Source organism: Melospiza georgiana, chromosome 5 (genome assembly GCF_028018845.1).
Source record: "Melospiza georgiana isolate bMelGeo1 chromosome 5, bMelGeo1.pri, whole genome shotgun sequence".
Classification (NCBI taxonomy): Eukaryota; Metazoa; Chordata; class Aves; order Passeriformes; family Passerellidae; genus Melospiza; species Melospiza georgiana.
Window position 1 is genome coordinate 69,559,223 of NC_080434.1, and position 24,707 is coordinate 69,583,929.

The 24,707-nt window shown below is 46.1% G+C and overlaps 1 protein-coding gene across 1 annotated transcript in view; it reads left to right on the forward strand.

The window, feature by feature from the left end:
- Positions 1 to 24,463, forward strand: part of SMOX (spermine oxidase) — a 52,616-nt gene extending 28,153 nt beyond the window's left edge. The window contains exons 3-7 of the mRNA XM_058024709.1: positions 3,462 to 3,688; positions 12,485 to 12,658; positions 15,485 to 16,184; positions 22,435 to 22,595; positions 23,969 to 24,463. Of these exons, the coding sequence (XP_057880692.1) occupies positions 3,462 to 3,688; positions 12,485 to 12,658; positions 15,485 to 16,184; positions 22,435 to 22,595; positions 23,969 to 24,106 (1,400 nt within the window). The 3' untranslated portion in view covers positions 24,107 to 24,463. The remainder of the gene's footprint in view (positions 1 to 3,461; positions 3,689 to 12,484; positions 12,659 to 15,484; positions 16,185 to 22,434; positions 22,596 to 23,968) is intronic.
- The last annotated feature ends 244 nt before the right edge of the window (positions 24,464 to 24,707 follow it).

Genomic DNA, 24,707 nt, shown 5'->3' on the forward strand with positions numbered 1-24,707 from the left:
CTCCAGGCTGTTGAAGGGTTGTTTCTCAGGGCTTAAAGCCCTTGGAAAGGGGAAACCCCGAGCTGTTCTGCTTCACAAACAACCCCATTCATTTCCCTAGAACTAATTTACTGTCTAGGGCGCTACCCACTGGGAATCAGGCTGCTGGAAAAACATCTTCAGTGTATCCCTTTATCCTGATTTTCAGCTTTCCTACCTCTGCAGTCTCCTTTCTTTGTGTGTAATAAAGGTGCAGACTGAATATTTGAATGCCAGGTCAATTTAAAAATCTCTACAGGCAAAGCTCCTGGAACAAACATTGTCCTTTGTAGCACAGGAGTCACTGAAGCTGTTCCTGGTATCCAGAGGGACATTGCCTGTTTCTTCTCTGCAGAAGGCATAAAGCTCTCTGCTTTTCCTGAATTGCTTTCCTGATTTCAATTAACTAATTCTAGTTCTGATCCCACTCTGGATGTTGCCTTTTCCCTCTTGCTACCCTGCTTTATTTTTATTTGTTAGGTGCTTACATCACTTACTGTGTTTTGCTTGGTAAACTCACCACAGTAAATAAACAGCAGCCTCCTGTGAACTTGCAGAAGGGAAACCAATGGAAAGGCAGTTGGAAAAATCTAATCTCTAGAGGTTTGAGTAGGGCACTTTACATTCTGCTGAGACTTGGCATAGAGGTTAGGATGGGAAGTGTGTCCTTTACACACAATCCGCTGCATTAAAAATATCCTGGATGTGATGCCTGTGAGAGGAGGGAAGTGTGAAAGAGCTGGAATCTTTGGGGAGCCACAGATCATTCTGCCAGTGCACCTGTGAAATAGTTCTGGTGTTTTAGTACCGAGCCTGAATCTCTCATCTTTGCCCACCTTCGCCAGTAACATCTTCTCTGGGAATCCACCTCCTCCTCATTAACACCTCTTAATTAACAGGAGAGGAGAGCAGGTGTTTCAGTCTGGAGGCAATCTCAAGAGTTTGTAGATGTAGCTGTTAGTTGCAGAGCAGAGGCTGGCATCCAAAGTCTTAGTCTTTTGTTAATGTTTTAAAATTCCAAACTGTCTTTTCTTATCTTTGTCTTATCTCCTCATATGCCAGCTCTCAAGGTTGCCCTGTGTGGGTGTGGGCTGCAGTTCTCTGCCAAGGTGGATCTGTGTTCTGGCTCTGGCCTCTCCTGTCTGCACACTTGCCTAAAGATCTGATTTAAATTTCAGCAGACCTACTAATTAGGAAGAAATTCTTTCCTGTTGTGAGGGTGGGGAGGCCCTGACACAGGCTCCCCATAGAATCTGGGGCTGCCCCTGGATCCCTGGAAGTGTCCAAAGCCAGGTTGGATGGAGTTTGGATCAGTTTAGTTTAGTGGAAGATGTCCTTGCCCATGGCAGGGGTGGGAATGGGATGATCTTTATGGTCCCTTCAAAACCCCAAACCATTCTGTGGCATTGTGGCACCTTCTCAGGGTTATATCTGAATCCTTCCCCCTCAGTGAGCCCCATCTTGCAGGGGACAGTATTTTCCCTCAAGTGCACAGACTGTGCAGCTTTTCCACCCAGGGGAGTAATCTGGATATTCAGAGGTTTGATTCTAGCACAGGTGAGGTAGAGGGTTTGTGTGTTTGTGCACTATGTTTCCTGCACATGACCTATTACATCTCTATCCACTGCAGCTATCTCACAACAGGATACCCAAAAAATAGCCAGGGCTGCAAAGGGAAATGTGAAAGTTGCCGTCCCTATCCAGGAGGCTTGATGCACAATCTGTGTGTTTCTCTGGGCTTTTTGTTTTGTTGTATGGGATGATGCATTTCAAGTAGATTAATATTAAACCTAAAATCCTTTAAGGCTCTGAAAGTAAATTGGCTGTCTCTGTTTAAAAGAATTTTATTTAATTTTACACTTTAAAATAACTAATTGTTTAACTTACACCTGGTAAAACCTGGCTTATGTGGTAGTGATGATAGTGAGCACGAATATTACAGGCAAGAATGAGTTTTTAATTTGTTGCTATTTGATTATGTTCCACACAGCTCAACAGGAGAGCTTGGAGCACACCATCACTGTCACCAAGCACTAAGGCAGCAAGCAGGACCTGCTGGCAATTTGTTTTCTTTGCAAAAATCAGGATTGCTGTGCAGCAGAGACCAAACTCCTGCCCTAGAGCAGGAGGCAGGAGCATTCCTGCTGTTGCTTGGCTCAGCCTGAGTTGCAGGAGGATTGCATTAACCAGGGGGCTGCCACTTGCAATATTGATGAGCTCTCTACCTTTGGCTGCCAGTGTTCAGTCATTTCCACCTGGCTGGGTGCTCTGGGGTGTGTTGGAGTCAGTGGCACCTGAAGTGTTCAGGTCTGTGTGTTGTGTTGCTCTCTGGAGCAGGTGTAAAAACCAAACCTCCTGCTGTAGTGCAGCTTTTGAAGGGCAGTCAGCACAGCTCTCGCTGACAAAGGGGCTGCTTGGAAAATGAGATCTGTGGAGCTTCCCTCAGAGGCAGGGGCTCAGCCAGGGAACAGCCTTCCTTGGAGCTCTCACCCTTGAAACCTGACTGCAGCACAGCTCAGTGCTGCAGTGCCTCTCTGTCTGAGCATACATTTACATGTTAAACAGCAAATGATAGCTGGGAACTGCACCATCCTTTCTTCAGCAAGCAGGATCCTATTAATTATCCTGCTTAATCAGGCATTCCCACACTGCTGCAGGGGTGCTGGGAGATGCCCAGCTCTGTCAGACTTTAAACTAGCTTTGGCCTTCTGAGAATCAAAGTTAAAATATAGGGGGATACATGACCCAAGCCTTTTTTTAGCACCTCCTTTCAGCTGCTGAGCATCCCCCTGTGCTCTCAGCCCAGTCTGGCAGTGCTGGATTTGGGGGGGACAAAGCCCTCGTGCAAATCCTGATGGTTGTAAGGGATGGGGAGAGTGGGCCTGACCAAACTCTTTGTGTTTTTCAAGCAGAGAGAGTACAGGTGATGAAAACAAAATGCTTTTGGTGTTTAGCCTGACAGTGCCTCTTTTTAAAGAAGCTAATACAGAAATATCCAAAGGCATAGTAATAAATTACTGTCTGTTTACTCATTTGGGGAATGGAAATGCATGTTTTATTGCAGTTAATCTGAGGTGTATTTGTAAATAACAACCACTTGAGTCACAGGACGAGGTTCAGTGCTCACGCCAATGTTGCAATCCACGCTTTCCTACATGGTGAGAGCTGGGAACTGAGAAGGGCTGAATTTCTCCTTAAGTATCAGAGGTGTCTCAGTGTGAGGGATCTTTATTGCAACATCCCATCCTTCTGGGCAATACCCAAACCTGTATCCCAAAGGACCAATTTGAAGAATGCTGGCATTGTGTCTAACACAGAAAAACTCCCTTAAGGGATGTTCAAACATATGCCGTCCTTGGGCAATTCTGCTTTTGCACATTTTGCGAGAAGCTCCCAGGAAAACAGGCTTCCATAACCAGTTTGCTTGGCTTCCTCTCCTGCAGGGCATGCCACTTTTGAGCTGGGAGCTACGTGGATTCATGGTTCACATGGAAACCCAGTCTATCATCTAGCAGAAGACAATGGTTTGCTGGAAGAGACCACAGACAGCGAGAGGAGCGTTGGGCGGATCAGCCTTTACTCCAAGAATGGGGTGGCTTATCACCTCACCAACAGCGGGCAGAGGATCCCGAAAGATGTGGTTGAAGAATTCAGTGATTTATACAACGAGGTTGGTGTCCAGCTGCTTTGGCAAGTGCTAGATTTGCCTGGAACATTGAGACTCTTTGGTCTCAGTTCCCGGTTAGAACATTCCAGGACAAAGGTAGAAATCGGGGGAAAAAAAAAAATCAGTGCTAAGGTTTCTCTCATCTGCTTCACTGTATCGTATTTCTCTGATGTGGGATTAACTCTCTGTGGTGAGGAATAACAATCTTTCCATGTTTCCATGTTTGTAATCATTTTAATCACTTCCAGCAACTATTTCTGGGGAGATCCAGTAATTAATCCTGCACTTAATTAAAAGAGTAGTGGAGCTGTGGTGGTGTTCGCTAGCGTCCCAGGACAAGGGAAGAGATGAGAATCTTGACACTGTTTCAGAAGGCTGATTTATTATCTTATGATATATATGATATTAAAAGAAAATGATACATTAAAACTATACTAAAAGAACAGAAGAAAGGATTTCATCAGAAGGCTAGGAAGGAAAGGAATGGAATGATAATAAAATCTTGTGACTGCTCACAGCCTCGACACAGGTGGCTGTCATTGGTCATCAAGTAAAAACAATTTCACATGCTGGGTAAACAATTCTATAAATCACATTCTAAAGCATCAAAACATGGAGAAGCTGGAGCTTCTCAGCTTCTCAGGAGAAAAGATCTTAATTAAAGGATTTTTCATCAAATATGTCTGTGACATGGAGGGATCAAATTGCTAAACAAAGCAGAATGCAAAACCTTAGCAACAACCAGCTAAATATTGTATCCCTGTCACTTTTTATTGGTTATAAATACTATGAAATGCTGTGTGGTGTGCCAAAGTGAGTGCAGTTTTGTAGGAATTGAAAGTTTTTTTGCATCAAAAGGAAAGGAATATCTTTTCTGGGAGATTAAACCGGCATGGACTTCAGTTGAAGGTTATTTAAACTCTTTTGCTTGCCAAAGTTAATTATAATTATTCCCCACATTTTTTTAATGCTGCTTGTGAAGTACATTTAGACGGGTCAGTGCAGACTGTCTGGCCCTCCAGGTAATGTGATCTCTCAGTGGGCTGTGGAAAATGGAACAAAACATGAATATTTTCATCAGGCTGTAACCGTGCCTAAAACCTTCAGATTTTCATCTGACAGCAAACTTCAGTATTTGACTCTTGGCTGAGCACTCACAGGATTCAGGTTACTCTTGCATACTTTGTTTAAAAATATGTCTGGGAGCATTAGAAAAGTCACTGTAGCCTGTAGAGAATTATCAAGAATTGGGTGGGGAGCAGAAAAAGGATATTTTTTTCATTTGAAAATGTTTTTGGCACTGTCCTGTGTTTCTGAACTGGAATCAGTGCTGGGATGGCACAAAATCATTTCAGTTTCAGAGAGGAGTAGTAGGAATTTCAAAGAAATTTCATTTTGGGAAGGATTTGTCAACCTGTGGACAACGTCTTGGACAAATGCAGGTGGATATAATTCATCTGAACAATTTTTCATTTTACTGGGTTAAAAAAAAACAAGTGAGACTTTTTTTCCAGGCGGGAAAAAAAAAAAGACAGGTGAGATGTGTGTGGAGGAAGATTAACGGCAACTGGGGCTAGAAAGAGTAAATGAAAATACTGCAGTGAGCAGCATTATTTATGTAAATGGAACTCTGCCAAACTGCATGCAGGGCTTGGTGATCATCCTGTCTGGAAGATGATAGGAAAATCTCCAGCAAAGGGAGGGCAGAGTCCAGAATGAGAAGGGAATACAGAGATGAGAGCCACTTAGCTTTGAGATAAACCCAGTAAGATAAAGGCCATAACAAGGTACCAGTGCTTTAGAAATGATTAATTTGGTAAATCTACCCTTTCTTTTAAAGGGGAGAGAAAGGGGCAGCCAGTGACATGAGAGAACAGCACATTAAAAGTTAATCTTCTTTACACAACACCTAATTAGCTTATCATTGCCACAGGATATCTTTATCACTAGGAGACAGAAAAGGCTTTCGCATTTATGGCTTGTAAAAATGTCTGCAGCCACTCGTGGTGATAAAAAATACTTAAGGGACAGCTGGAGGCAAGCAGGGGACCTCAGCCAGCCCCTTAATTGCTCTTGCTGGGAGGGGCTTTCCCTGCCTTCCTCCAAAGCCTGCTGGAATTTCTTGCAGGAGCAGCTCATGGTTTTGTTGAGCTGCTCGTCTCAGCCTCTTCGGGGTGCCAGGCTGGAGGATCTGTGCTGATTTGAGGCATTTAGCTGTGTTTTTTTATTCCCTGCCCTACCTAGGAAAAGTGGGAATTCAGGCAAGCTCATAAAAACACCCAGTTTAAATGGCTGTAAGCAATACAAGTGCCCTGGAGGGAGGGCAGCCAGGAGCAGGCCTGTGGCTTTGGGGACATTTTCCTCTGGCATAAAGTGCAGAGGGTGTTCCACGCATGCTGAGTGTGGCAGGGGGTTTCTGGTTTGTGTTTTGGGGTGTCCCACACTTCCCCAGCCTTACTGTGAGAGGGGTGAGAACCTGGCACAGGCTCCCCAGAGAAAGCTGTGAGACTCTCAGATCCCTGGAAGTGTCCAAGGTCAGGTTGGATGTGGCTTGGATCAACTTGGTTTAATGGAAGATGTCCCTGTCCATTGCAGGGCAGTTGGACCAATGCAATCCTCCATGTCCCTTCCAACCCAACCATTCTGTGATTTTATGAGGGTTTTTTTGCATGTTCATTAGAGATTATTTAATATTTTTTTTTGGTCAAAGTTCTGTTGCTTTAACATGCGGTGCTGGGGAGGAACAGCAAGAATTTTCAGTTCTGCATCTCTAGTTTTTGGGGTTTTTTTTGGGAGGCAGGTTTTATGATTGGTTTTGTTAAAGTTGATTGATTTTGTTAAAGTTGATTGATTTTGAAGTTATCCAGGATAAAAATTCATCTTTCAGATCACAAAATCCTGAGGGTCAGGATCTTCCTTTGTCTCACAGGAGCTCCCAGGCCTTCCTCAGGTTTTTATTACAATCCCTCCATCATGTCATCTCATCCCTTCAGAGACTGAGATAGCAAAGGCTGTGACACGCCCTGTCCTGAGCTGAAAAGAAAGAACCCCCCCACAAAACAGCCAGCAACCCGTGATGGATGCAAAGCCTAATCAGGGATGCAGGACTGGCATGAACAGTGGAAAAAGTATCCCTGAATGAGCAGGGCTAAATTTGTCACCCTCCCCCTCACTCGCACCCTGCCTGGCTTTGCCTGCAGCTGCTGCTGGGGCTCCAGATTGTGCCTTCAGTTCTTCTCCTCCAGCTGGGTCTCTCTAACCCCATTTACCTTGTCATTTGGACACCAAATTCTAGGGAATTCAAAGTGCAGGGCGTCTCCCTTGAGTTTCACTGGGCCATGTGGAGTCTCTGAAACTGCATTTTAGCAAGGCAAGGTCTCTTTGTGCTGAATTTTCCTGGAGTGAAAGATAAAGCACCCCTGTACCTCCAGAGCTTTGCCTCACTAATTCATCTGGAAAGTCCTTAGGCTTTTTCCAGGCACTTATCCAATCTTTTTTGGCTGCCTTCTTCTACCTCAATACAAGTTTTGCTGCATTTTTGTTTGCAGTAGCCTGAATTTTTAATAGCTGTAGGGATGTCTCACAGGAGCCTTTATTTGGTTACGAGGAAGTGGAGCAGTCGGACTGCTTGAGGGCTGCTCAGCTCTTCATTTCTCCAGCAGAAAGTTCCTTGGGAGAGGCTGTTGCCCTTCACTGGGCTCAGTCAGGATCTGTCATGAACTTGTGACCAAGGTGACCTGAATTCTTCTCGTGGAAAGAGGGCAATGCCTTCAAGGAAAGTCTCCAGTCCTGCAGAGCATCCACCTGGATTCCCAACCACACATGGCCAAGGGAAGCACCCTGAGACAGGGCAGGACTTTTAGGATTGTCCTCCTGAGATGGTGTGCTGTGTGGGGCTGGCATTGCTCAGGGTCATTGTCACTCCGTTTGGTCAGTCTCCAAAAGGAAAGAGTTTCCCCAGGTTGTGATGCCCACATCATGTATTTGTCATCTTCCCACCTTCCTCTCAATTCCTTCGAGGATAACTGAGGGAAATCCTGAGGCTGGGAGAGGATTTTGGCTCTTCTTGCTTATACTACATCTGTATGACTCTCAGGAAAATGACCAGAGTGGGACCTCTGAGGGTAATGTCTGCATCTTTGGGGTCTGTGTGTGTGATTAACTACTCAGAAAATGTGATCAGGGACAATTTATCTCAGAGTTGTTCTTCTGTCCCTGCTAAGTCCTCATTTCCCTTTCTAGAGATGTGTTTAAAGCTGATTCCCAGGTATTAGTGAGAAGTGGGAAGTGGTGTGCTGGACAGGTTAAATGCAGCTGAAAAATCACAGTGCATCACCAGCCTGATTTAGGAGAAGTGCCTGCTTATACTTCTTTTCAGCTTTTCCATTTACAGCTTTTCAGCAAGGATGTGGTCCCTAAAGAGCTGCTTCCCTGGAACCCTCCCTTTAACAATCAGCTAATTAATGGCCTTGTTATCTGTCAGCTTTCTCCTGTGTGCTGCAACAGCTTCTGGGGGAGGGATGCAGCCAAAGAATGACAGCGTTTTTCATCCTCCACACCCCCACCCCGTGCTGGGCTTCCTGCCATCCCCAATTAAGCTCCAGTGCCTTGCCTCGCAGTTATCATGGACAGCAGGACCAAAGGGCCACCGAGAGTCACCGTTCCCTCCCTGCCTCTATTGCACTGACAGATGTCTGGCCTGGGAACAGCACAGCCCTATCTCCATCAGGGCTTTTCACTGGACAGGGATTAAGTCACAGCAGTTTTTAAGCCAAGTGAGCAAAAGACAATGCTGGGCATCGTCAGCGGCGCTGACAGGAAGGAGTGTGGATGGGGATGTGCTTTCCTGACCTCCTTCAGTGAGGAGAAACTTCTTTATTTAGCTTTGTTCTTCCTAAGCAACTGCTTTTTCCTGTGGTGGAGGAGCACGTAGGTAGTAAATAAACACATGGAGGAGGAAGCCTGTAGGTGACAGAGGGGACATCCCTGCTGGAATCCACGTTCCCTGCACAGACCCTGCTTGTGGGATGCCCCAAAGCTGGTCAGAAAGAAGACAGAAGATGGAAGCTGAAGTGAAACTGTTCTAGGACTGTGGACATTCAATTAACTTGTTTTAATTTCTTACCTTCAACCCCTTCTGTCTTGCAAACCCAGGGAGCTGGGGTTGTTCAGCATGACAACCAGGGAGACCTTCCAGCATCTTCCAGGGCCTGAAGGGGCTCCAGGAGAGCTGGAGGGGGACTTTGGACAAAGGATGGAGGGACAGGACAAGGGGAATGGCTTCCCACTGCCAGAGGGCAGGGATGGATGGGATTTTGGGAAGGAATTGTTCCCTGTGAGGGTGGTGAGGCCCTGGAATGGATTTCCCAGAGAAGCTGTGGCTGCCCCTGGATCCCTGGAAGTGTCCAAGGCCAGGTTGGATGGGGCTTGGAGCACCCTGGGATCATGGAAAGTGTCCCTGAACATGGCAGAGGGTGGCACTGGATGGCTTTAAGGTCCCTTCCAGCCCAAACCATTCCATGATTCTGTGAATTCCCTGGAGGATTGTGTATAAGCTTTCAGAATGAGGGAAGGAAGAATGCTTAGAATGAATGGTTACTTGAGATTTCTGGTTTTTTACTTCTGTTTTTTCAGTCAGGCTTCCAGTGCCACTTGTTCTGTCCCTGCTCAGGGGAACTTTAGAGTGAGAAATGTTTAGGTTGTCCTGCTGGGATGTGAGATTGCCAGTGGTAAGAGAGGGCAGTTGATGCAGTTTATCCTTTGATTTTGCTCCCTGCTTGTATCAGGTGTGTGATAATAGAAAAGCAAAGGTTGGCTGGACTGTCTGTGGTGTAGCTCTCCTTGCTGGACATGGAGCTCTGGTTTGGATGCAGGGAGATTTTATAGGGTTAACTAGAATATCAAAATCTTTCAGGTCATCCTTGTTGTTATCTTTTCCCAGGATTTTTGAGGGAAAGCCCATTTCTACTCTCTCAGGAACCCTGCTGCTGAATTGCTGAAATGATTGGAGGAGTATGGGTTTTCAGATATCACAAGTGCCTGTTCCCAGTGACTCCAGGGGTGCTCCCATAGGAATGACAACGCTTTCCTCATCTGGGGAGGGAAAGCCTGGATAATTCCAACTCCAGACAGCACAATTTTGCTCCTGCTTCATTGGAAATCTACCTTAAATGAGGTGTCCTAGTGAAGCTTTTCCATAGTTTCTTACACAGGATGTGTTTGCTGCTCATGTTCATTAAAACACACATTTCAAGCATCTTTTTCATTCATTTATTCTGACCATATATCTCTCAATGTAGGACCTGCTGTTGTTTCTCCTTTTGCTTCTTGCCTACAACAGCTTTGCCTCCTGTTCTTCCTCAGATGGTTCAGCATCCCCAAAAATCAAAATATCCTGAGTTGGAAGTGACTTAGGAGGATCATCAAGTTCAGCTCCTGGGTCTGCACAGGAGAACCCCCAAAGTCACACCTTGTGTCTGGGGATGTTGTCCAAATACTTCTTGAACTTGAAAAGGAAGAAAATAACAGGAGAAATAAGAAATCCTGGTGTGATTTAACTTACCTGCTGTCTGATCAATGGGATGGCACCTCCAGGAAAGACTTTCCTTGATGGTTACAGCGCAGAGAACTTGTGCCTTCCTGCTCTGCTCCCTGTGGGGCAGTGAAGAATAATAGAATGGTTAACAAAAACAGAGTCAGGCTCACTTCTCCTGTGGGCCAAGTGGTGGCTGGGTTTTAGCAGGGCTTTGCTTGTCCTGTGAGTTTGTGATCTGCTTACTGAGCTCAATCAGCTTATGAAAGCCGAGCTGATTGTGCTGACGCAAGGTCTGTGCAGCCCAGACCTGCTGCAAGTGCTTGTGGCCTCAGAAATCCAGGGACCTGAGAACCAGGGGATGCTGGAGCTGCCAAAGTTTCCTTTGCTGGGAGCCTTTGTTCCATACAGGACGTTGGGCCCCACCTTTCTTGTCTGGGAGTCTCCTTGGAATGGTCCTGTCCCAGGCAGTGTCTGCAATTCTCTTCTGTCTTTACCAGTCCCACTCATTTTCCTTGTGATTCTTTCTTCTCTATTTTTATAATTTATTTTAACCCCCCTTTTTTTGTCATTTTTTCACTTATTTTCCTCAGTTTCCTCCTCATCCCTGTCAGCTCACCTTCCTCCATTTGCTCACAGACCTTCTCTTTCTCACTCCTACCACTGCAATGTGTTTATCCTTCTCCTTTTCCTCCTCTTCCCTCTATTTTGCCTCCTCAATTTCACTTTATTCCTAAAACCCAAGATAAAATCAAGCTCTTGGGGAAAATGGGAGTGAGAAGAAAATAAACCATAGTGGATTATCCCTATCAGCAGGGAATGGGAAGCTCCAGGAGCTTTTGGAAGGCAAGGCTGCCAGTTTTTTACCAGCTTTGTACCAGATATTTACTGTAGCTTTCAACTTCTTGACATATCTAAATCATCTGTCTCCAAAAAATGATCATAAGCTGTAATCAAACCATCTTTGACAGGAAAAACTCCCCAAACAGAGATGTAAGAGTATTGTTCACCCTGTGGCATGATGTGAATGAGAAGGGAACACATTCTGGACAAACAAATCATTAATGGGATGTGCTGCATTTATGAGAGGCATCTTTTGAAAGCTTTCCTGTGATAAAAGATTCCTCTTGAGTTTTGGGGGTTTTTTTTCTGTAGAAAGGAAGAACCATGATGCAATTTCAGGCTCTTCTGGCAATATTGTAGATAGAAATATAAGTTTTTCCAGACAGCCACAAGCAGAGGGCTGAGGTGGATGTTGTTTCCTTGCCTTTATGTAGCTTGTATGGAAAACTGGGGTTAAAAAAGAAGAGCAATTTGTTACAAGGGATTTTTACTGTGGCTCCTGGTGAGGGGAACTAGACATGTCACTGTTTTCCATGGATTTCTGCCCATCCTGTGCTCAAGTAAAAAGTGTGTGCATATAGAATTCCTTTGCTGTTTGTTGCTTCCTGATTTCATGGGATGTTGGAATCCAAAATGCAGGGAATTCTGAGAACTTTGGGCCTGGAAGCCAAAGCTTAGAATTGAACACAGGATTTGATCTGAGACCTTGGAAAAGGCTTCCAAACTAAAGTACTGGAAGTGAGAATATGGATTTATAGTTCAAAGCAGAAACATGGTAAGTTAAAAAGAGGAAAGTTTAGAGTTTTAGAATTTAAGATATAGAAAAAAATAAAAGTAGTTACAAAGGTAAACAAGTTTAGAATACAGTACTGCAGTACTACTTACAGTATACAGAATACAGTACTACTTACGTATCATAACATAATTAACTAAGAAAGCTTACACTGTAGCATAAGTCCATAAAACTAAATATTTAAGGGTTAAGTCAAAAACATAAATATCCTATTAACAGTGTTTTATTAATCAATAAATCCTTAAAAGGACTTACAACTAGACCATACAAAAAAGATGTGAGCCAAGCTCACCCTTCCTGTCTATGCAGAAAATAAGAAAAATAAATCACATCATCTAAAAAAACTCCAAAATCCCATCTCTAACTCATTCAAAATTCCTTCAAAAATCCCCATAAATGGAACAACAGAAAAACGACTGTGAAACTGAATTCACCCACTCTGGTGGATTCCTTCTAAATAATGGAGAGGGTGGAAGGGCTGGTATCAAGCTGGGACACAGAGGTGGGAGAAGAGCCGGTGCTTTTTATCAGAGGTGGCTTCTGCCGGGAGGAGAAGATGAATGTGCTGGGATGGGACAGCTGAAGGAGCATCCTGCTGGATGATGCCATCCTTGTGTCCTGTCTCTGGCAGGTCTATAACCTGACTCAGGAGTTCTTCCAACGAGGTAAACCAGTCAATGCTGAGAGCCAGAACAGCGTGGGCGTTTTCACGCGGGACGTCGTGCGCAAACGCGTCAAGGCCGACCCGGATGACACGGAGGCCGTCAAGAGGCTGAAACTGGCCATGATCCAGCAGTACCTGAAGGTAGGTGTGCTCATCGCTGGGTGTTTTGTTTTGCTGTAAACTGGGAGCAAACAAATCCTCAACCTCAGGCACCTGGCTGAGCCCTGCCCAGCCCTGGAAATTGCTTTCTGCGCTCTCTTGCAGTTTGTGTTTCTATTGACAACTTTCCCTCCTGATGCAGATCTAAGGACAGTGGGCTGCAAGGAATAATGCCTTTACTCTTTTTTTTTCTTACCTTAAAACCCCAGTTGTTTTAATAGAAGAGGGTTTCCTAGGCCTTGTTAAATTTTCTGGTGTGATTTAGGTTTTTTTTTGCCACCTGAAGCTACTCTATTGTCAGGTTCTTTTAGTAGTGTTTTATCTTGTGACTTCCACCTGCGTCCCCTGATCCTGCCTGAGTGTTTTTTTACCTCTCAGAGACCAGAAGAAATGTAACTTTGATGCTAGTAATTTGCTGAAGAAATCCCCAGAAAGCATTTTGAAGGTAAAGCAATAAAATCCAAGACAGAGTGTATAAAACCAGCTTTCCACGTGGCTTCCATAGTTCTTTTTATCTCCTTGGTGCCTTGGCTAAATGAGTTCTCTGTGGGATGAGGACTTAATGCTGCATCAAGCACTCCACGAGTAAAGTGTATCAGTAATTTTTATTTCAATTAGGATGACTTAAAAGCTTCTGAAATGAGGCAGGGGAGGCAAGCAGCACTTTGTAATGAGTTCACTGTTTTCAGGTGGGAAGCTAAACCAAAGAGGAATAAAGACCTAAAGAGTCTCACAGGAGATTTGACATAAAGCTGAGGTTTGAACCCTGGTGTCCTGAGCCTGATATCTCAGCATCCTCACCCAAAACCTCTTCTCACAGGGTGTCTCCACAGCTGCTGTGTAAAGCTCAGTTATTTATAGTGTTACCCAAATAGCAGCACCCATGCAGACAGGGTTAAGTCATTGGATACAGATCTGGGTTTCCTGGTGGTTTTTCCTGTGCTTGCTCCAGGCTGCCACAGTCAGAGCTGTTTCTGCAAGTCTTGCAAATCCCTTCTCATGCAAATAACTGAGAACAACAAAGCTTCTCATACTTTTAGACTATCAGATGACAGAGTGGGGATTAACCTGTCTTGGGTTAGAGTCTTTCTAGTTGCTTGTTTTTCCCCCCTGGCATTTTGCCTTCATGGCTGAAAGAATCAAACAAACAGCCACCAGTGTTTAACTTCATAATGAGGAGTGTGCTGTTGGAGCATCCAGGCAGGGTGAGGATCCTGCTGTGTGCCACGGGTTTTGTGTTGTCACCCTGGGGGAGGTCTGGGAAGTGCTTGGGTAGGTGGAACTACAGCGGAGTCCAAAGATGGGTCTTCACTCAGTCCCCACTGGAATCATCAGGTAGTGACCAGGACAGGGAAGGCACCTGTTGGTCCCTGCAGGCATAGGAGCAGCCTGGGAGCTGCTGGTACAACCCTGACTTACTGGCTTTGTCCCAGCACAGATTCCTGCCCTGCACCAGGGTGTTCCACAGGGAGACGGTCTAGGCTTGTCAGGCTTCCAAGCACAGTCATTAAAGTGTGGAAAAGTCTGGAAAATGGGTCAAAGTTGAGGCAAGGAATTGTAATATTCCTTAAAATGCTTAGAGAATTACAGTGTGCGAGTGATTGTGACTCCGGTGATGTGAAGATTTTAAGATCACCGTGTCCCGTGCATCAGGATTATCATTAGAAGCTTATCACAAGACAGGCCAAACATCCTGCCTTTGTTCCAGGGATTGTTGGGAGCTACAGCTATGCTTAATACTCCTACAAACATTAACCAACAGGTTAATGGATCTAAAGCTTTGGTAATCACATCAAACACACGTGGCTCGCATCTTGGCATTTCCCTTTTCCGTCTCCTTCGGTTCCTCCTGTGCTGGGTCCTCTCACCTCTGGCAGATTGTTAGCTGGCTGATTGCTGACTGTTTGACAGCATGCTGAAAGCTGCAGACAGCACAAAGAGCTGCCAGAAGTTTTTTGTGGCTCCTCGCGGGAACATTTATTAGCCTTGGAATGAGCATCTGATTAACACAACTCCAGGTTCTGCTGTAGGAGCACCAGGCAGCAGGTCCTGGCCACTGCAAAGGGTTTAAAGGATAAAAACCAGAACTTTAACCCAGAATTGTGCAGAAGCAAAGACATAATGGAATTACAGATTCACAGAATGGTTTAGGTTGGAAGGGACCATTCAGTTCCATCCCCTGCTGTGGGCAGGGCACCTTCCACTATCCCAGGTTGTTCCAATTCCTGTCCAGCCTGCCTTGAAAACACTTCCAGGGCTGTGGCAGCCACAGCTTCTCTGGGCACCCTGTGCCAGGGCCTTACCACCCTTACAAGGAAGAATTTATTCCTCATATCTAATTTAAGTTGCCCATCAGTTTAAAGCCATTACTCTTTCTCCTGTCACTCCGTGGCCTTGTCCAAAGTCCCTCTCCCGCTCTTTTGTAGCACCTTTAGGTATTGAAAGGGGTCAGGAGGTCTTGCCAGAGCTTTCTCTTCTCTAGGATGAACAGCCTCTGCTCTCAATTTTTCTTCAGATCAGAGGGGCTCCAGCCCTCTGGTCTCTGAACTCTGGATGATGCAACTCCAACTCTTTACCATGACAAAATGGTTTCTCTGGTTGCAAGAAAGGCTGAGGAGTGATTTTTGTCAGATCCTATGGCCAAGCACTTCTTTACTAGCAAAACTAACCTGTTTTCAGAGTGGAATTCAGTGCTTTCATGAGTGGAATTCAGTCATCTCATGCAGCTCCTCTGTGCCCTTGCAGAGCTGTGCCGTGGCTGAAGGAGTTGCTCTGTGGCAATGTTGCTTTTGTGTTGCTTTTCCTTAGGTAGAGAGTTGTGAGAGCAGCTCCCACAGCATGGATGAAGTGTCGCTGAGTGAATTTGGGGAATGGACCGAAATCCCCGGGGCTCATCATGTCATTCCTTGTGGTTTCATTAAAATCGTGGAGATCCTGGCCCGCTCCATTCCCAAGTCTGTCATTCAGCTCCGCAAGCCGGTCAAGTGCATCCACTGGAACCAGTCGGTCAGCCAGGAGATTGAGAGGGTGGCTGACCACAACAGTGACCTCCCCGAGGAGAACAAGGGCTCCAATGTCTTCGTAGAGTGCGAGGACTGTGAGTTCATCCCAGCCGACCACGTCATTGTGACTGTGTCCCTGGGAGTCTTGAAGAAGCGCCACGAGAGCCTGTTCCATCCCCGCCTGCCTGAGGAGAAGGTGATGGCCATTGAGAAACTGGGGATCAATACCACTGACAAGATCTTCCTGGAGTTTGAAGAGCCTTTCTGGAGCTCTGAGTGCAACAGCATCCAGTTTGTCTGGGAAGACGAGGCGGAGAGCGAGAGCTTGACTTACCCTGAGGAGCTGTGGTACAAGAAGATCTGCAGCTTTGATGTGCTGTACCCACCTGAGAGGTATGGCCATGTCCTCAGTGGCTGGATCTGTGGAGAAGAGGCTTTGATTATGGAGAAGTGTGATGATGAAACTGTGGCAGAAACCTGCACCGAAATGCTACGTAAATTTACAGGTCAGCTGTGCTCTGGTGGGAGAGGGAGCGTGGGGCTGGGGATTCAAATAACCACGAGGAAGGAAATGCTTTAAAGTCATTTTTAGTTCTTTGGCATTTTGTGTCCCTTTGAATGTGCGTGTGCTTCCAGCATAGCTCCTGCTTGGGTGTGCCTGAGAGCTATTTATACAGGGGGGCTGATAAACCAGCTCAGGAAGCGATGGGCAGAAGTGCTGGAGGATTCCACATCCTCTGCTTTGTTGAATCACAAATAACTCTTCAGCAGCTGAAGCTGTTGGGCTCTGAGGGCTGATCTCAGCTGTGGAGAGCAGCAGGGCCCCTTCAGAAACTGAACCTGTTTAGATCAGCTGAGATGTGGTTGAATCACACCCCTGACTTGCATTCAGTATCAGATTGATGGAAATAATCTCCAAGACCTAAATTTCAAAAAATTCATTGATCTTGAGAGTTTGCATTTTCTGGGTGCATCACTGAAACCTTTCTGGACTTCACAGATTTCATGTTCTGTGATTGCACATCACTTTAAGGGAGCAGTTGGACTGAGGCAAATCTTAGGTGTATTACAATGAGAAAATCCAAATAAAATCACCTAATGCAATAGTACTTGGATGCTGGGCTGGATGCTGGAAGTGTCCACAGTCACTTCTCTAGAGGTCACACACCTTCCCAAGAAAAGGGATTTTTGTATCTGAGAGTCTTGGACATCCTCTGACGGGAGACACTGTGCAAGTGCAGGTGTAAGGCAGTAACACTGAAAGAAATAGTGGTGGACTTGATAGCAGTTTTGAAATAAGGGTTTTGAATTGATACAGAATTGCAGGCAGTTATAAGAGGAGCATCGCTTCTGTGATTAAATGATTTATATCTTCCTGCCAACTGGTTTTGGCCTAGTCTCAGCACTCGGGGTTTCCAACCTTACCTCTTGTCCATGGAGCTCCAGCTAACTGGAGACATTTGCCTTCCCAAGTGCACCTCTCCCCAGTCCTTTCTGACCATTTGCTACCAGCAACATGGATATCCAGAGAGTCACAGAATCACAGAATATCCTGAGTTGGAAGGGGCCCATCAGGATCATCCTGTCCAGCTGCTGGCCCTGCTCAGGACACTCCAACAATCCCTCTGTGCCTCAGAGCATTGTCCAAATGCTTCTTGAGCTTGGTGCTGTGACCGTTCCTTGGGGAGCCTGTTCCAGCACCTCTGGGTGAAGAACCCTTTTCTTGAAAGGACCCTGGAATCTGAGGACTTCCTGCATTACTGACTACAGCCAAAATAGGTTTTACCACTCTCTGCAGGAGCTGTAGGGTAGAGACTCTGGATTCAAAATCTCTAATTCAGTGCCCAAGCTTTCATCCTTGTTTCAGCTGTGCCTCCTGAGCTGGTGGTGTTCAGGGATGTTGGGTGTCCCCATGTCACATCAGTCCCCATGTGCCATCTTTCCCCTGACCCAAGCAGGGAACTGCTGCTCTACCCAGGCTTAGAAGGAGTCTCTTCTCTCACAGGCCAAGTTTGCAGTGCCGAATGCACAAACAACCTTGTTTGTTGGAGCTTTTCTTGCTTAAGGTCTATTTAAAAAAATAAAATAAAATTCCAAAACCCACTTCAGTTCATCAGTGGGAATTTGGCTGTTTGGGTCTGTTGTAGTTTGGCACGTGGGAGTTTGCTCTCCCTCTTCCTTCTTGAGCTTTTTCCCAGTGACTGTTTACGTGTGTTGGATGTTCCTCTCCTCCCAGCATGGAAATATGTGGCTCTGGGCCCTGGGTCCGTGCTGCAGTTGCTGTTCCAGCTGATGCTGCACCTGGTCACTGTCCATCAGGCTCTTCCACACAGCTAATCCCAGGTTAGCTCTCCTTGGAGAATTCCAGACTGCATTTACCAGGGCCTTGCCCTGCACTGAGCATTTTGTGCATCAGCTGAGAAGTGGCCTTGCAGCTGCTCAAAACTGTGTGAGGAGAACAAAACCTGTTCTTGGAGCACCCATTACCCAGCATGACCTGTTCCACTTTCTGCCCCCAATCCCCTTGTTGGTAGAAAACCTTTTCACTTTTCATTCTCTTGCAGGATTCCCTGGCTAAGGGAGCTGAGTTTATCCAGTTTCCCTTGCTCCTGTTTCCCAGAGGTTCCCAGAAGGAGCAATACCTCAGGGCAGATCTGGGCCAGGTGCCAGGCTGGCTGAAATAACAGAAGTGTGCTCAGCTCTCTGTGCAGCTCCCTTCTTCCCTGCTGATCTGTTTCAGGGGGAGTGTGAGAGGGGTTAGACCAGCAGCCCGTGACACACCTACAGCCACTTCTGAGCATGGCTGCACTCCTCTGGTCCAGTTAGCACCACCAAACCCAGCTCTGAAAGCCTTTCCCACCACTCAAGCTCACACAGGTCAGCTAACCAAGGTAGGAGACTACTCCTGCCAGGATCCTCACCTCTGTGGAAAGCCTGGATCTTCCATGAGGCAGCTCAGATCTTGCTCACCTGGTGCTCTGTGACATCTTCTGAAGCAGCTTTTCTCTGCTGAGTAGAGAGGGAGCCTTATATTCAGTAATGAAGCAGATACTGTGAGCCTTTTAATGTTCCCTTTGCCTTTCATGTGCTGGGTATGAAATGCCCCATGCTCTTACTCCTCTGAGAAAGAATTCATGCATTACCAGCTAGGTTCCCATCTTTCACTGTGTTTTCCCAGTCTGTTGCTCTTGGTGGCCTTTTCTTTGGCTTCAGAGTATGTTATACCAGTGAAATCCATCTTTTAAGTGAAATCCATTCTTTTAGGCTCACACTGAGAGTCTCTCTGAGAACTGACCTTGAATTTTACTCTCAGGTCGGCGTTGGGGATTATCTGGCTTTGCTGTGAAAAGCGCTGAGGATTGTTCTAACCTAAGAACCACCAGCAATTACTGCTTTTCACAACTGGATGGTGAAAAGCAGTGTCCTCCCAATCTGATTAAATGGAATACCTCTGAGCAATTAGGAGCCTTGCTCTGCCTTCTTTGTTGGATTAGCTCCCAGAGTAGGAAGCCAGAGGCTCCCTGCTGAAGGGATCACTGGAGCCTGGCAGGCTGCAGCTGGAGATGCCCTGAGTTTTCCTCCCTGACCTCCAGGGGGGGAACAGATCTGTTTCAGGTTCTGCATTACATCTCCCAGTCCCATGTGGGTGTCTGGGGTAGCCACTCTGGTGGTTGTAGTCACTGGTATAGGGGCAGTACCACAGATCTCCCTTGGTGGAATCTTACACCCTGCTCTCAGGTAGGCAAATAAATTTGGGTGCCTTAATTTAGATTGGTGAGTTGATTTTATGGTAATTCAGTCAGCCCTATAACCAGCAAACCTCTGTATCCACACCTCCCAGGAGCTGAAGAAAAATGGGATTGTGTGAGGCCCAGGGAGTTGTCTTGCATAGCTTCAAAAGTGGAAATCTGTGGCATGAAGATATGTGCCTTCCTTTTTTAGTGAAGGCCAGCATCCTTTCTTTAGCCATTTAATCTCTTTGGATGGTGGAAACTGAGAAGTTTCCACATCTGTGTTGTTACTTTTATCTGCAGACAAAGGCTGTTTACCCTGTTCAAAAGCAGAATGAGAAAGTCCAGTGAGGGATGTTGCTTGAAGGACTGTGGCTCTCAGACTTTGTAGTTTCTGTCTTCAAACAACAGCTCAGAATCAGGGCTTGTGCTGCGTGCTCCTGTCTGACCTTCAACCAAACCCCCTCTGGGTCTCCTGATTTTCCTCTTAGAAACAGCTGCTTGCATTAAAAGGTGCAGAATTGCAGAATTGCAGGGGCACAGTTGGGTCTTGCTAAGGTGGCCTGATGTTCTGGAGATCTTGGAAGGAGCTCATGTGGATGGATGTGGGTATGGAAACGTGCACCAGCTCTGGAAGAGGCACCACCAGGCCGCTGCAGAGGCTCCTTTTGTTTGAAAACTCCTTGTGTGCTGTTTTTGTGCAGTGCAGTGGGATGGGTGGCTGCCTTGGCCCTGCTTGGGGATAGTTCTCTGGCAGCTTCCATGGTGTGTTCTCCTGGGCTTTCCACAGCACTCTAAAATAAAACATGATCACTTATTTCCTTGACACATCTGAGAGCTCCCAGATCTCAGACTCCCTTGGGCTTTCCACTTCCAGGCATTTCTGCTTTGAAGAGTCTTGCAGGAACATATTTTAGAGGCCTTTGTTATGCAAAGCTCTTACTCCTGAAACAACATTGCTTTGTAGGATGTGTTTTGTTTGTGGGATATATTTATTTGCTAGTCTGTGCTATATTTTGATCTGGGGCCTGGTTTTAAAGTGCTCACAGAGTATTCTGGGCAGGCCATCCTCTGCTTTGTTCCATCCCCTTATTCCATAGCTCTGGCTGACAGGATACTCCTGAAAGCAGAAGCTGAACCAGGACCTGCTCTTGATTTTAGGGAATTGAAGGCACAGCTAAATAATAGTTTATGAGAGCTAAATAATACAGTACCCAGCCAGGGTTTACATTTGGGTGTCTCCCTCTAAACTGGGATCAAAAAAGTGGAGGAATTTGAGTTGTCTCATGGCGGATGAACATCTTGAGTTGTCACAGAGTCAGGGTCTGAAGCAGGCATAGGATGTAAACATCTCAAAACTCCTGCCTTTTATGCCGACTATCTTCTGGAATCACAGAATTACTTGAGTTGGAAAAGCTCTTTAAAATCATCCATCCCAACCATTCCCCCACCACTGCCAAGGCCACCACTGACCATGTCCCCAGGTGCCACATCCACATGGCTTTTAAATCTCTCCAGGAATGGGGACTATATCACTGTCCTGGGCAGCTGTGCCAGGGCTGGACAGCCCTTTCCATGAAGAATCATAGAATGGTTTGGGTAGGAAGGGACCTTTATGATCATCCAGTTCCAGTCCCCTTGCTGTGGAAGGTTTAGATTCAACTCAAAGTTCAGGTAGCTGAACCTTGCCTGGGTATGTGATGTTGCCTCAAGGGTGGATCTTGGCTCCTGCAGAGGGAATTTCTCTTCACTGGAATTCTCCATGTCTCTCTGTTCCTCTCCTGCCATGCCAGATATGATCATGGGACTCAAACAAAAGCAGTGGCACTGAGGTGGTCCAAAACCAGCCCAGCAAGAGATCTCCAAAGTGTGACTCTCCCTGCTTGTACCTGAGGCTCTTGTGCCACCAGCTGGTGGCTGCAATCCTGGACCTCATGTTCTCCAAAGTCTTTGGGATGGGGACAATGGCTGATGACCCTGTCTTGGTGCATTCTTCACCTCTAGCTCCTACATCCTCTTAGCAGTGGAAATCCTACAGCAATCTAGAAATCCTGCTTCCAGCCTCAAAGGCCTTCTTTCCATGCCTTGTTCATTAAATAAAGAGAGTCTCCTGGATTTTAGCTTCATTTAGAGGGCCAGCTGTATGGGAAGCTATTGGAATGAGTTAATACAGGTTTTAAGAACTTCCTGACAGGTTTTTCAATGCCCCCTCACAACAAAGATTTGTATTCTTTCCTCTTTGGAGGCACTCCTCTCTCACAAGGCTACCTAAATATCCAATTTAGACAGGGCACCCAATTCAATACCTAAATTTTGGTGAGATCAATCACATGCTTGATTACCACCAGGCCCCAGTTAATACAGATTTTGAGAATTTCCTGACAGGTTTTTCAATGCCCCCACATAAGGAAGATTTGCCTTCTTTTCTTTTTGGGGGCACTCCTCTCTCACAAGGCTACCTAAACATCCAATTTAGACAGGGCACTCAATTTAATAGCTAAATTTTGATGAGATCAATCATATGCTTGATTACCACCAGTCTATTCACTGCAAATGTGACCAGAAGATGCTTTGTATTTCCAAACCAGGCTGTCTCCAAGGCTCCCTGAAGCTCCCCAGTGTTTTAGGAACCTAAACATTTTAATGCACCATTCCAAAACAAACCAGAGAATCGTTTAAGTAGGAAAAAACCTCCAAGGTCACGGGGTCCAACCTGTGACCAATTCCTCACCTTATCAAGCAGGCCAGGGCACTTAGTGCCTCATCCAGTTGTTCCTTGGACACCTCCAGGGGTGGGGACTCCCCCAACACCCTGGAAAATGGAAGAGCTGAGATAAAAAGAGAGGCAATTTCTCTTAGTTAAATAGCTAGAACTCAGTGATGGAAGAGAGATCTGGTTTGGGGCCTGTGCTAGGCTGGATGTTGAATAAATAAGATGGAATCCCTGTCACCCACACCTTGCTCAGGCGCTGCCCTCTTCCCTCTTGGGCACAGTCTGACTTTCTGCCTTCCCCTTTCCACGCAGGGAATCCAAACATTCCGAAACCTCGCCGGATCCTGCGGTCCTCCTGGGGCAGCAATCCCCACTTCCGTGGATCCTACTCCTACACCCAGGTTGGGTCCAGTGGGGCCGACGTGGAGAAGCTGGCAAAGCCACTGCCTTATGCTGAGAGCTCCAAATCTCCTGTGAGTATGGCCCAGAGCAGGGCTGGGGCAGTAAAACTGATGGGACACTGGGCAGTGGCTTTTTGGGGAGGGAGGTGGGAAGAGAAAATCCCTGCTTTTGCCTCCAGTAGTGTATTTCCCCCTTTTTTCTTTTCTTTTGTACAAATGATGCCTCTATGGACAAATGATGTGTGTAGGATTTTACCTCTTTAACATTTGGAATACCAATGTCTCAGGGATTCCCTCATCTCTCCCTGAACTTATCAAGAGCTGCTCACGTGTGTGACTTTTGGAATTGTGATGTTGTCATTTAATGACCATCAGCCCTATTGTCCAGTTCAGAATTCCTCAGGAAAGCTCATGCTAATTTGTTTCAAATATTATTATTATTATTACCCTGCTAATGTCTAAGTCTGAATATGTTGGGGGTGCATATTAGGAAATCTTTCTGTGCTGGCAGTGCACAGTGAGGGAGGCCCAGTCCTTGGCAGGGCATGATGAGTTTTCTCCCCAGGCACTGCTTTGGCTTTCTGAATTTAGCAAGGAGAGCTGGAGCACACATGGAGGCGGTTACACAGCTCAGGATCACATTAAGCCAAACTCACCCCATCACTCAGGGTTATGTGTCCAAATCCAAAGGCTGATGAAAATGCAAAATTCAAGCAGCTGCCCAGTGCATTTCCTCCACCAGAGCTTGGCCCCAGCAGAAATAATTTTATTCAGTGCAGAAATCTACTTAAGAAAACCCAGCAGGAGCTTTAGGAGGAATCTTTCTGTGTAGTTCCCAGGGAAAACCTCCCAGAAATTCCTGCCTCAAATCTGAGTTGCAGTTCTAGCAAGCACCTCACTATTGGTATAAGAGATACAATGCTGTGGGTTTTGAGACATGGCTGTTATTCTTCTGAAGCTGCTGTCCTGTAGAAAAATTCCCTTAATGCCTCAAAGGCTGAAGTGTAATTTAGGGGAGCAAAGGGAGGAGAAGGTACCGAGCAGGTGCTCTGTGCCTCCTGCAGGTTTGTGAAGGTTTCTGGAGCTGGCATCTTGTAGAGGTTTTGAGAACCAGCCCTCCAAAACAGATGAAAGCTCCTGGATCCCTGAAAGTGCCCCAGGCCAGGTTGGAGAGGCTTGGAGTAATCTGGGGAAGAGAAAGGTGGAGCAATCTGGGGCAGAGAAAGGTGGAGCAATCTGGGGTAGAGAAAGGTGGAGCAATCTGGGGCAGAGAAAGGTGGAGCAATCTGGGGTAGAGAAAGGGGGGTGGCACTGGGTGATCTTTGAGGTCCCTTCCAACCCGAACCATCCAGTGTGGGAGGGCACAGAAAGTTTGTCTCCTGTGATGCTCCCAGCTGCCCCCCGTGAATCTGTGCTGATGTGTGCCCCTGTGCTGTGCCCTGCAGCCCATGCAGGTGATGTTCTCAGGGGAGGCCACCCACAGGAAGTATTACTCCACCACGCACGGTGCTGTGCTCTCGGGGCAGAGGGAGGCTGCTCGGCTCATCGAGATGTACCAGGACCTGCTGCAGTGCCCACCCTGAGGGAGCCCTGCCTGACCACCACCACCACCACCTCCCACATCCTCCTGCAGCTCTCTGGAGGAGGTTCTCTTTTATTTCAGTTCGCAGTAGAACAGCCTTTTATCTTTTCTATTAAAAAGAAATTAAAAAATAAAAAGCTCTAATTGTTAAAAAAAAAAAGTTAGTCATCAATAGCTTCATTTCCATGTGCTGTATTGTTAACAGGGAAGGGTGCTCCTTTTGGTCTGGTAAACTGTTTCTCTGTCATTTTAATTCTAATTTCACTTTTGGTGCCTATCATGTTCCTTTTGTTTCTTTTTTCTTTCTGTATTGTAAGTGCCTTCTATACTAAAATAAATGTTGTAATAAAAAGACTGAGTGCTGTGGTACTTCCTGGACACTCCACTTGGTAACTTCCAACTCTTTTATTCAACATTACAAAAATAGGATTTTTTTTTCTCTTCCTATAAAATTTGGAGTGGGAGGAAAACGGGTTGAAAATAGGTCAGAAACACATTACAGAAATGGTGTTTGTATAATAATGTATCCATGCTGGAGATTTCCTCTGCCAGCATTGCAATCCTGACCAAAAAGGGTCTGGTTGGGGCAGAGCTGACAGTGC